The 12,798-nt window shown below is 41.9% G+C and overlaps 1 protein-coding gene across 1 annotated transcript in view; it reads left to right on the forward strand.

Moving 5' to 3' along the window:
* Positions 1-12,798, forward strand: part of AVEN (apoptosis and caspase activation inhibitor) — a 510,520-nt gene that overhangs the window by 26,026 nt on the left and 471,696 nt on the right. The window contains exon 2 of the mRNA XM_044272420.1: positions 11,321-11,486. Coding sequence (XP_044128355.1) covers positions 11,321-11,486 — 166 coding nt within the window. The remainder of the gene's footprint in view (positions 1-11,320; positions 11,487-12,798) is intronic.

The raw sequence follows: 12,798 nt of genomic DNA on the forward strand, positions 1-12,798 counted from the left end.
TCTGGTTTCAAAAAGCTGCAAAATGGGACTTTTGCGACTTTTTGCACTCATTCGCGTAAAAAGTCACAATCTCACTCCAGCAGGAGGGTGGAGTAGGAAAACTGGAGGAGCTTGTCTAGACAAAAGTGTTAGGTTTAGGCCTCATGCACATGACAGTAAAATTGTGCGTCCGCCCAAAAAAAACAGATGCGGCATCCTTTTTTTGGGAGGATATGTTTTTTTCCCACAGATCCCTTGCAATAAATGCCTATCCTTGTCCGCAAATGTGAAAAAAATAGGACATGCACAATTTTTTTTGCTGAAGGGAAACACGGACAACGGACGCGGAACACAAACGGATGAACTATCAGCATTTTTTTGCTGACCCATTGAAAATAATGGGTCTTAATCCTATCCGCTAAAAAAAAAAAACGGAACGGAGGCCGAGAAAAACAACTGTCGTGTGCATGAGGCCATGGAGATAAAACAAATATATCAAACAACCTGTGACCTTTGATAAATGTGGCATAAAGTACTCCAACGCAGACTCCCCTCATGATAAATTCCCCCCGTAGACTGTAATGGGCGTATTTGGTCCCCATCACAGATCAAAGTAGTGCATGTCTCTGTGATTTTTATTTTTTTACTGACCCATAGTCGGTAAAAAAAACTACTGATGTGTGAACAGACTCAATGGGTACATGTCTCTTCACTGAATGAGTACAGAAAGTCCCATAAATTTAAAAAATATATAATCTTTATTTAACAATCACAATGTAAACATGATTCCACTTCTATAACATTTAATAATACTAATGATGATAATCAAGCCATTATAGTGGATGTATCCAATAACTACTGCGCCTATTCTTTATGAGACAATCCTCATACATGGAAAGGAATTGTCAATGGTGAATACCAAGAGTGAAGAAGGTGGGCGCTATAGTACTATTTATCTGGGGTGCGGTAAGGAGATTTATCACCATTCAGAACTGTATGGCATAAACTGCTCAGTGAGATAAACTAATATCTAAACTGTTTGAGTATCCCGGTAACAGTAATCGTTACTTAATCTGACCTATTAGGCATTGATCAATGGGTACATGTGCTGTCCGTGGAAAATGTGGATAGCACACGTCATTGAAAAACGGAAATGTGAACGAGACCCACGGCGACTTATAAAGCGAGCTGACATAAATTGCTGCAGCTCTTCGAGGAAGAAGTGTATATTCAGTATGTGTTTAATATGTTTGTTTATGTTGAGAAGCATGCGGCACAGTATAGCGGTTTATGTCGTCCTGTATTATTACATACTGTGCCTGGTTAATCCGCTTGATAAGCTTCATGCACGTTATGTACCGTCCTCCTCCTCTCTACAAGTGGCAGGGGAGGCAAACAGCCTGACATAATGGACTCTGCATGACCAGCTCTGCAATCCAGCTATCAGAAAGATGCATGTTTTTTTTATTTTTTATTAAGGAGCTAGTTATCACTTGTGCGGGTATAATTTAGCTGTGTCTCGCACGTACTTGACTTTAAGGTTCATGGTGGTCCTAGTGCCGGTGTACGTTTCTGCTCTTTCGTTCTGGCACGGATTAGATGTCATTAGTGGCCACACATTATAATTCCAGGGCCTGATTGTAAAGTGGCTTCCCGCCTGTTGTCTATATTTTTTTTTCGACTTTCTTTCCATGAATTTAATTCTATAATCAGTCATTAGTAAGACCTTTCCTTAAGGTGGCCTCAGAGAGCTGCGTGCCACTTCCATCTCCGGGGACCGTCTCCTGACGGATGCAGATTTTTATTGTTCAAGCTTTGTGGCTTTCACGACATTGAGGTTTTTAGCAGCGAAGCTGCAGCTCTTTGTGCCATGACAGCTGGCTGTATACCTCATTCAGTGTCGTTGAATAAAGCAGCGGTCTGCTCCGGTTTCTGGAGCGGAATCTGCCACCGTTCTCCACTATACATTTTTATATTATCTTCCAATCTAATTCTTTACTTTACTGAGAGAGCCCACGCTGTGTAACTTCTACATTAACGTGTGCTATGTAAAAGGCAGACTCCTCTTCTGAACAGCACTTCTGTTCTTATGCCTTTCACTGGTAACAGGAGGGAACATGGTGAATATGATCTTGTTTTCAATGTGATTGTCCAGATGATAGGATTTCTCTTTGACTATAGATATGAAAGGGACAGAAGTGCGGATGCCTTTGAACTCTGGTGTTGACGCCACCTGATTCTCAATTCCTAATATATCTTTATTGCGGTCGGAGCGGTCTTTTTCTGCTGCAGAGACCAAAATCCCCATGCATATTTGTTCATTAATTTAGCAATCGTAATTGACAAAATGTGCAGACTTAAAGGGGTATTCCCATCACAGACAATGGGGGCATATCACTAGGATATGCCCCCATTGTCTGATAGGTGCGGGTTCCACCTCTGGGACCGGCACCTACAATGAGAACGGAGCCAGGAGAGTTGTGGCTGGAGGACCCCGGATTTCCCAGGGTCCGTCCACCACCAAGCTCTGCTCCCCGCTGCTCCCATAGAAGTGAATTGGAGCGCACCGCGCACACTCGGCCCCTGCTCCCATTCGTTTCTATGGGGCAGACGGAAATAGCCTAGCCAGCACTTGGGTGTTTTCGGTGGCCCCATAGAAATTAATGAAGGGCGGCTGCGCATGTGCGGTGCGCCCTCTGTTCATTTTCCCACTGTGTTTTCATTGTAGGTGCAGGTCCCAGAGGTGGGACCCCCACCTATCAGACAATGGGGGCATGTTCTAGCGATATGTCCCCACTGTCTGTGATGGGAATACCTCTTTAAAGGGGTTGTCTGCTTTTTATTATTGATGACCTCTCCTTAGGATAGGTCAATAAATATCGGATCGGTGAGGGTCCGACTCCCGGCACTCCTACCGATCAGCTGTTTGAAGAGCATGCAGTGTTCATATGAGCTCTGCTTTATCTTCACTGTTTACCACTCGCCATCAAGATTGCAGTGGTCAGGGCGGACTTCCTTTCAACCTTGTTATCCAGTCCTATCCCATGCAGCCTGGAGCTATGTCTCTTGGGTTTATTAGACGAAGAGCATTGGGACCATTTTATCGCCAAATTCCTTTAGGGAACCTTTGTTTTTGGTACAGCCCCAACACGCCAACCCTAAGTATGTGGAAAACTCAGATAAATCAGTTCTGCCGTATGTTGCCTTAGTAGGCAATAGGCCTCAAAAGTTTGACAAAGTGTGGGGCAGGTGGTGCAAATCCCTGCGCACCTTATATTCTGTTCCAGGCGTGTGCCAGTGTTTGTTGGCTGCCCAAACTACCCCTGCCATCTCCTCTTCTGGTTAAACATATCTTATCCCAATGTAGGATGCGATCTCTGTTATTGCTTACCTGTGACCAAGTGTACCAGTGTCTGATTGTCCTGTACAATGTACTTACAATGCCGACTGTATAATCCTTGGACAAAGTTGATACTGTATTGTCAGCTTTATTATTTTTGTTAATAAGCTGGGTTGGGTTAAAAAATTAAAAACAATGCAGTGGTGAGCAGGAATAATTACAAGTATGGCATCCCCATTCACTTCACGCCTGTATAGTTCAGACAGAGCTGTCCCATAGAAGTAAATGGGAACACCATACTTGTAATTACACCTGCTTACCACTGCAGTTCCTGCGGCGAGCAGATAAACGGCTGATCGCCGGGTGTGCCGAGAGCCAGACCCCTGCTGATCTGATATTGAGGACCTATCCTGAGTATAAGTTGTCAATAGTAAAAAGCAGACAACCCTATTAAGGTCCTTTTACACGGACCAATGTGTCAAACAGTTATTGGGAACAAGCCAGAAGTTCCTCATAATTGCCTGATCATCAGTGGAGATTTACGTGCAGCAATCGCCTCTGATGTATGAGGACTAGCGTTTGCTAGAGCAATCATTTGCCCCATAGAAAATCATTGCTTCCAAGCAGCAGATCGCTGTTTAGACCGCGTGATCTGCCGCATAGAAACGATGATTGCACTGCAAGCAGAACAAAGTGATGATGACTGGCACCTTTTACACAAGTCAGTTATCAGGAATGGGCGTTTATGCAAATAGTCATCCCCAATAATCAACCTGATTATCTGTCCTTGTAAAAGAACCTTTAGAAAGGGATAAACCTATCAAAACTAGTTTACAGAAAGTGAAGAAAGTTCCAATACAAACCAGTCGCATCACTACAGGTGGTTTTAAAGAGGACCTTTCACTAGTATACAAACTAAAAACTAACTATCTGTGGGCAGAGCGGCGCCCAGGGGTCCCCCTGCACTTACTAGTATGCCTGGGCGCCGCTCCGTTCGCCCGGTATAGGCTCCGGTGTCTCAGCTCCGTCTGTTGTACTGGACTGATTTTTTTGTAGGAGGCGTGTCCCTTGCTGCAGTGCTGGCCAATCGCAGCGCACAGCTCATACCCAGGCTATGAGCTGTGCGCTGCGATTAGCCAGCACTGCAGCAAGGGACACGCCTCCTACAAAAAATCAGTCCAGTACAACAGACGGAGCTGAGACACCGGAGCCTATACCGGGCGAACGGAGCGGCGCCCAGGCATACTAGTAAGTGCAGGGGGACCCCTGGGCGCCACTCTGCCCACAGATAGAGTTAGTTTTTAGTTTGTATACTAGTGAAAGGTCCTCTTTAATATCAGCCTATACAATGGTCCCTTAAGTTCTACTATTAATTGGTTCTGGGATGACCATTTTATATTGAAACCATGGTAACTTGAACCCTTACCCATATGGGCAGCATGGTGGCTCAGTGGTTAGCACTGGTGCCTTGCAGCGTGGGGTCCTAGGTTTGAATCCGACCAAGGACAACATCTGCATGGAGTTTGGATGTTCTCCCCATGTTTGCGTGTGTAAATGTGGCACACATAATATGCGCTAACACATCTTGCACATTGTCAACCACATCCTAGGAGCCAACAGGTTGATCTATCTGCAACACTGTGCAACAAAAGGCCACAAAAATGCAGATTCCAACCCCCCCCCCCCCCCTCCCTTGTGCTTATTGGTGTTTTTTTTACAAGTGAAAAAATATCGGAGCTTAAATCAGCTTGCATAGTAGTTGAGATTGGCATCACTGATGCCTCATTGCCCTTCAACAAATATTGAGCTGATATGCACAGAGGCATGCAAAAGTGTGGGCACCCCTGGTCCAAATTACTGTTAACAGTTAAGCAAGTTGAAAATGAAATTATCTCTAAAAGGCATACAGTTAAAAATGACATATTCCTTTTATACTTCAAGCAAAAACAATTTTTATTTTAAGGTTTTACATTTTGAAAATAACGAAGAAAGGCAGAAGCAAAACTTTGGGCACCATGCATGGTTAGTACCTGGTAGCACCCCCTTTGGCAAGTATCACAGCTTGTAAACGCTTTTAGTAGCCAGCCAACACTCTTATATTTCTTGTTTGAGGGATTTTTATCCATTCTTCCTTTAAAAGTCTTCCATTTCTGTGAGATTCCTGGGCCATATTCCATGCATTGCTCCTTTGAGGTATGTCCACAGATTTTCAATTATGTTCAGATCAGGGGACTGTGAAAACCATGGTAAAAACTTCAGCTTACACCTATTGTGGATTTTGAGGTGTGTTTAGGATCATTATCTATCTGTAGAAGCCATCCTCTTTTCAACTTCAGCTTTTTTACAGTTGGTGTTATGTTTGCTTCCATAATTTGCTGGAATTTCATAGACTCCATTCTTCCTTCTACCTGTGAAGTGTTCCCCGTGCCATTGGCTGCAACACAACCCCAAAGCATGATTGATCCACCGCCATGCTTAATGGTTGGAGAGGTGTTCTTCTCATGAAATTATGTGCCCTTTTTTCTCCAAACATACATTAGCTAATTGTGGCCAAATAGTTCTATTTTAACATCATCGGTCCACAGGGCGTGTTTCCAAAATGCATCAGGCTTGTTTAGATGTTCTTTTGCAAACTTCAGACTCAGAATTTTGTGGGGAGGACGCAGGAGAGGTTTTCTTCTGATGACTTTTCCATGAAGGTCATATTTGTGCAGGTGTTGCTGAATGGTAGAACAATGTACCACTACTCCAGAGTCTGCAAATTCTTCCTGAAGGTCTTTTGCAGTCGAACGGGGTTCTGATTTGCCTTTCTAGCAATCCTACAAGCAGCTGTTTTTTTGCTCTTTCAGACCTTCTCTTGACCTTCACTGGTCCTGATAACTGCTATTTTCCTTAATACATTTCAAACTGAGGAAATGGCAAACTGAAAACGCTTTGCTATCTTCTTATAGCCTTCTACTGCTATGTGGGCCTCAACTATTTTCAGTTTCAGAGTGTTAAGCAGATGCTTAGAAGAACCCATGGCTGCTGTTTTTTGGAATAAGATTAAAGGAGTCTGGGTATTTATAAAGCTTTGACATTTGCATCACCTGGTCTTTCCTAACAGTGATTGTGAACAAGCCTTAACCCTAACAGGCTATTTAAGGTCTAAGACCTGGGTCAAAGTTATCTGAACACTCAAATCTCCTTGGATTCTCATACTTTTGAAAGGTACTTCTTTCCTTTTTTTACTCTGAAGTTGTACAAAACCAAAATAATAGCATGATATTGCTTAAAATATTGAAAAGTGTGTTTCTTCTAAATATTGAAAAGTGTGTTTCTTCTTTAAAGGGAGTCTTTCAGACCGCTCAGATTTAGGTTATAGACTCTTTGACCCTCATTACAATAGTACCTTTGTTTTATGTGTCCCTCTTCCAGATATTGAAAGAAACACTTTTTGAACATATGCAAATGAGCTTCTGAAGGTGCCCAGGGGCGGCGTTACTGGGCGATGTGCCCAGAAAAACACACCTCTTTCAGCCCTCTGGCCCGCCCTTCTGTTCTATTACCTCCTCCTCTGCCTCCAGCCGGCGGACGTCATGAGCAGCAAGAGAAGAAGTCAGGCTGGGAACTGGCCGCACCTGCGCACTGCTCTCCCCATTATGGGCAGAGGAACAGCTTTTCATATTGCGCATGCGCCGGTCGGCTGTCTTTAGTTGGCCAGCGCATGCGCAATATGAAAAGCTGTTCCTCTGCCCAAAATGGGCAGAGCAGTGCGCAGGTGCGGGCCAGTTCCCAGCCTGACTTCTTCTCTTGCTGCTCGTGACGTCCGCCGGCTGGAGGCAGAGGAGGAGGTGATAATAGGACAGAAGGGCAGGCCAGAGGGCTCAAAGAGGTGTGTTTTTCTGGGCACATTGCCCAGTAACGCCGCCCCTGGGCACCTTCATAAGCTAATTTGCATACGTTTTAAAAGTTTTTTTTTTTTTTATATCTGGACGAGGGACACATAAAACAAAGATAACATTGTACGGTAATTAGAGTCAAAGAGTCTATAACCTGATCTGAGCAGTCTAAAACGCTCAGATTAGGTGAAAGACTCCCTTTAACTTTATGCCTTTTGGTGATCATTTCATTTTCAACTTGCTTAACGGTTCACAGTAACAATAATTTCGACCAGGAGTGCCCAGGCTTTTGCATGCCACTGTGTGTGTGTATATATATATATATATATATATATATATATATATATATATATATATATATATATAGATACAAAAATTGGACTGCACTCCCAGCAATTCATGAAGAAAATCTTTGTTTATTCACCCATCTATGGCAAAGCGACGTTTCGGCTCCAACTGAGCCTCAGTTGGAGCCGAAACGTCGCTTTGCCATAGATGGGTGAATAAACAAAGATTTTCTTCACAAATTGCTGGGAGTGCAGCCCAATTTTTGTATCTACAATACTGGGTAAGCACCTGCTGCCGTCCTTGGATTTTGCACCCATATATACGAAGGGTGGTGCCACCTGTGGTTTTTCTTTTTATATATATATATATATATATATATATATATATATATATATATACAGTATTTCAAGTGTGTGTGTGTGTGTATATATGTAGATATATATATGCGCAGTATATTCCCCTAATAACATGTACATTAAAATGTATTGTTAGGGAGCACCTGTGAAAATCAAAGATTACCAAACTAGTTTCTCATTGATAGTGAATGTTCAATAATGTCAAAAGAACATACAAAGCCTATTTGTAGCATATATAATTTATATACTCGCGGCCAATTTGTTGTTTATGTTGAGTTTCAACCTGAAGCTTGACTTTTAGCTGTAGCTTCATGTTATATAGATATATAGAGTTATATAGATATATATCAGAGATCAGCAGCCTTCGGCACTCCAACTGCTGTGAACCTACATCTCCCATCATGCACACTTACTCCGCTGTTCTTGTAACTCCCATAGAAGTGAAAAGAGGGTTTTGGGAGTTGTAGTTTCAGAACAGCTGGAGTGCCAAAAGGTTGCTGACCTTTGTTATAGATAATATAGTAATTCACTTTTTTTTAACAGCAGTAAATTCTGCCAATTATGCAGTCTTTGAAATCTCTAAGTTCTAGAGATGTACAATGAATCGGGCTACTTTCACACTAGCGTTAATGTTTTCCGGTATTAAGATCCGTCATAGGGTCTCCATACCGGAAAAAAAAACGCTTCAGTTTTGTCCCCATTAATTATCAATGGGGACAAAACCGAACCGAACAGAACGGAGTGCTCCAAAATGCATTCCGTTCTCATACCGGAGAGCAAACCGCAGCATGCTGCAGTTTGCTTTTCATCCTGAGATGCAGAGCAAGACGGATCCGTCATGACCCACAATGCAATTCAATGGGGATCGATCCGTTTTCTCTGCCACAATCTGAAACGATAGAAAACGGATCTTTCCCACATTGACTTTCAATGGAGTTCATGACGGATCAGTCTTGGCCATGTTAAAGATAATTCAACCGGATCCTTTTATAACGGATGCAGATGGTTGTATTATCAGTAACGGAAGCGTTTTTGCTGAACCCTGCCGAATCCAGCAAAAATGCTAGTGTGAAAGTAGCCTCACTCTGTTACATCTGGTCATTCCCTTGTTGAACTTATACTACTTTTCACTCTTCCCCAGAACAGACCTGTCATTTTTACAGTAGGAAAGGCAAACCTGTTATAACTCCTCAACATGCTGGGCAGAACAGTCAACAAATCCAAGTCAGAAAATAGACAAGAATTAAAGAATGCTTTACCCATTCATACAGCAAGCTACTTTAAAGGCCATGTACACCTTTGGGGGCAATTTTTTATTATTATTGCATTATACTTATTTTGAGCTAAAAATCATTTTTTCAATTGGTCTTTATTAACCATATGGAATCCTTTTTTGTGTGCAGAGCTCTACTAGCTGCCTGTGGATTTCTTGTCCTTTCCGTCATCTGAGGAGCAGACGGGCTCCTTATCTCTGCTCTCTCTCATCATAAACACATTATAGCTCAATCCTTATCTTACTGATAAGAATGTGGCTTAAATAACAGTTTGTGACCTCTCAGCAGTTTAGAAATAAGGGTAATTCGATGACCTGCACAAAGTGAAAGTACCAGTCACACATTTAGAAAAACAGTTAATCCTCTGTGATTAAACAGCTCAATATTTTTAGTAAAGGCCAATTGAAAATATGATTTTTAGCCAAAAATAAGTTACATGCAATCAATAAAAAAAAATTGACTCCAAAGGTGTACATAGCCTTTAAAGTCAAAATGACAGTACGGTTTCCCACTGATCTGTAGTCTACACAAGCAAATAGTTATTCAAATTTCCACTTTCTGACACACTTTTATGAAATAGATGCAGTTCCAATATTCTGGACCCTCCTTGCTAGAGAGAAGCTACAAAGTGTGTCTCATTTCAGAGGACCTAGACACGTTCATGCATTACGCTGACAATCCATTTCAATGAGAACTGTTTGATGCCTTATTTCCACTGTGGTACTGCTGTAGGGTGATTGAACCCTTACTTCCAGCCCCCCTCTCCCCCAGGTCAGGTGAATGACCCATTTAACAAAAAGGGATTGTCCAAACTGAATAACCCCTGCTACTAAGCAGTAATTGCACTTTTTCAAGGTTTCACTCGGAGCTTGGGTTCACTACTTTACATAGTAGTCTGCTTTAAATGATGATAATTACACAATTCAGACCTGAAATCAAAATTTATACTTTCATAAGGAGTAGAATAAGCCACAGGGTTACGTATCCCTTTTTTTTTTTTTTCCGTCAAGTAACAGCACAACGCCTGTAGTAACCCACATTAAAACATAATCACCTTGCATTAATACCATACAAGATGTGTTGGAAGCCTTATCTTATTTATTTTTACATGAAAATTATTACATTGAAATAATTTAAAATGCAGATGTAGCCAGCGTTATCTTGACTCCAGGCACACTAGGATGGTCAATTTAACACAATTTGTATTACTGTTATGCGATTTTGTTGCATTAACGTACTAAACCAGTCAAGATAATGTTGGCTACATCTGTATGTTGTAGACCTATTTTCTACACTAAGCTAGTGAGTGCTATTACTTATCAGGAGAACATTTCAAACTCTGGAACAGAACGCCTTACTTTTTGTAGGTCACCAAACTGTTCCCAGTGTGAAAAGTGAGGATGAGCCACCCTGAATATTAGAAGGGAACAACCATTAATAACACAATCAAGGTTCACTGCCAGTGATGTAGTTTTGACCTTATTGCCAGGTTCTAGTAATGTTACCGGAGCTTGAGAACCAGAGGTGGATCCTGAGCAAGTGGTTACGGAGCCCAGATTGTTAACCTGTGGTACAACTACGGGGTACAAGTCTTGTCTCTAGTGGGTACTTGCACTGCTCTCATGCTAGAGCAGCAAAGTGTATGATTATAGCCTTGGGAATACTTAGAAGTATTATTTTGGATTAGAGGAGTGAAGGGTTGAGAAATACTGAAATTCACTGCTCTAGAACCCTAAGGATTGTCCTATCTACTTGGTGCTGTTGGTGTTTTTCTATAGCTTCTTAAAGGATATTTTTTAGATAGTTGAAGGGTTGAGAAATACCGAAAAGCACTCCTCTAGAACCCTAGGGATTGTCCTATCTACTTAGTGCTGTTGGTGTTCTTCTATAGCTTCTCAAAGGCTATTTTTTTTAGAGGGTTGAAGGGTTGAGAAATACTGAAAATCCCTGCTCTAGAACATTTTGCTAAGGACTTGCCTACCCCAGTTACTGCTGTTGGTGCTTTTCTATGGTTTCTTGAATGCTCTTTTTTAGAGGGTAGACGGCAGATGTATAAAAGTAAAAGACCGGACATTTTGTGTTCTAGTTGATGAGTAAATATCACTTGATATTTCTGTTGATCGCGCTAAATATGCCACATACCTGTATTGTCTTAGTGTAACTCGATGAATCTCCTGACGTTAAGCTTTCTTCTTTTGAAAGGAAGGAAATGATGTTGCTGAGCACCAAGAGCATGAAGAGCAATCATCAGAGTTTTCCAGGAGGAAAGTCCTTTCTAACTGGGGCCGATACGAAGCGGCAGAGAAGGAGGCGGAAACTGAAGTGCTGCAGCGTGGGACGGATTACGGTGTTCTTCTAAGTTCTGCAGGTTGGTGCACTTAGCGCTTTATAAACCCAAGTATTCTTTGAATAAAGCCTGTTATATGTTCCCATGTATGTCCTTATAGGCTCAAAATCAGAGGGTCGGGAAAGGTTAATATTGTGCAGATAGACAATGTATTATTTTTTAAAGCACATTAAGTACTTGGTTTGTATGTTCCTGAAAGTGCGTAGGTAGAAGCTGGCATTTACCTGATTGCTTGCCATGTGCCCACAGGATTTGGGCTGAAAAATTAGGAATTTTTGAAAGAAATATTCTTTGTTTTAAGAAATAGATAATCCCATGATGACTACAAAATAGAGAATAACAATATATTGTGGTTTGGCAGAACATGAGCGTCTGCAAGGAAACAATGTATCAGTGAGGTTTTTTTTAATTTGAGAAATAGCCTTTTCAGTATATTTGGAGAACATCAGTCTGCACCTGGTGGAGTAATGAAAAGCCATTATTGCTGCACCGTACAGATGTTCAGTAACGTTGCTGCACATTGCTACCATTTTAAAATTCCCCACTACAGTGCTTTCACATCTCACATTTAGGATGTACTGATCTGTGCTTGCCACAAGAAATTTACAAGATGCTATGGTTAATGCTTTCATTTAAAGGGGTATACCAGGTATGAGTAAGATATCCTCTATATACTGTATAGGAAATAACTGTTAGACCGTGGGGATTTGACCATTACCATTCACAAGAAAGAGGTCTATCAGTTCTGGCGCGACAAACACGGCAGTGGAGGTTGTTTGTATGCTTTGGAATAGTGAAATCAGAGACGTTCATGCAAGCACCCTGCGACGCGCATTACACAAGTGTGGAATGGTGGCCTGAAAAAAGGTGATGAAGCCTCGACTTCAATATCGTCATAAGAAGTGTTGGCTTGAGTTTGCGAAAAAGTATGAACAGTGAACAGGTGGGAATAGGTGATTTGGAGCGATGAAACTGGGTCAATAGACTGGGCTCTGATGAGTGCAAATAGGTCTGGAAGAAACAAGGGAAAAGGAGGCTAATGGTTCGAGAAATTGAAGGAACTATCACGTTTGGTGGCGGAAGCCTTATGATATGGGGTTGTTCCACAGTCAAAGGCGTTGGATACTTGACCAGAATCAATGGTGGTCTCAATACTGAGCTATTTGTGAGTATCCTACAAGACTAGTTATTTCGTCCACTCGAGTAATATGGGTATGAAAAGAACGACATAGTGTTCCAGCAGGACAATGACCCGAAGCATACGTCGAGATTGGTGAAGAAATGGTTCAATGACAATGAAGTAGAGGTGCTAGATTGGCCCCCACAGTCCCCA

Source organism: Bufo gargarizans, chromosome 11, assembly GCF_014858855.1.
Source record: "Bufo gargarizans isolate SCDJY-AF-19 chromosome 11, ASM1485885v1, whole genome shotgun sequence".
In the NCBI taxonomy this organism is placed as follows: Eukaryota; Metazoa; Chordata; class Amphibia; order Anura; family Bufonidae; genus Bufo; species Bufo gargarizans.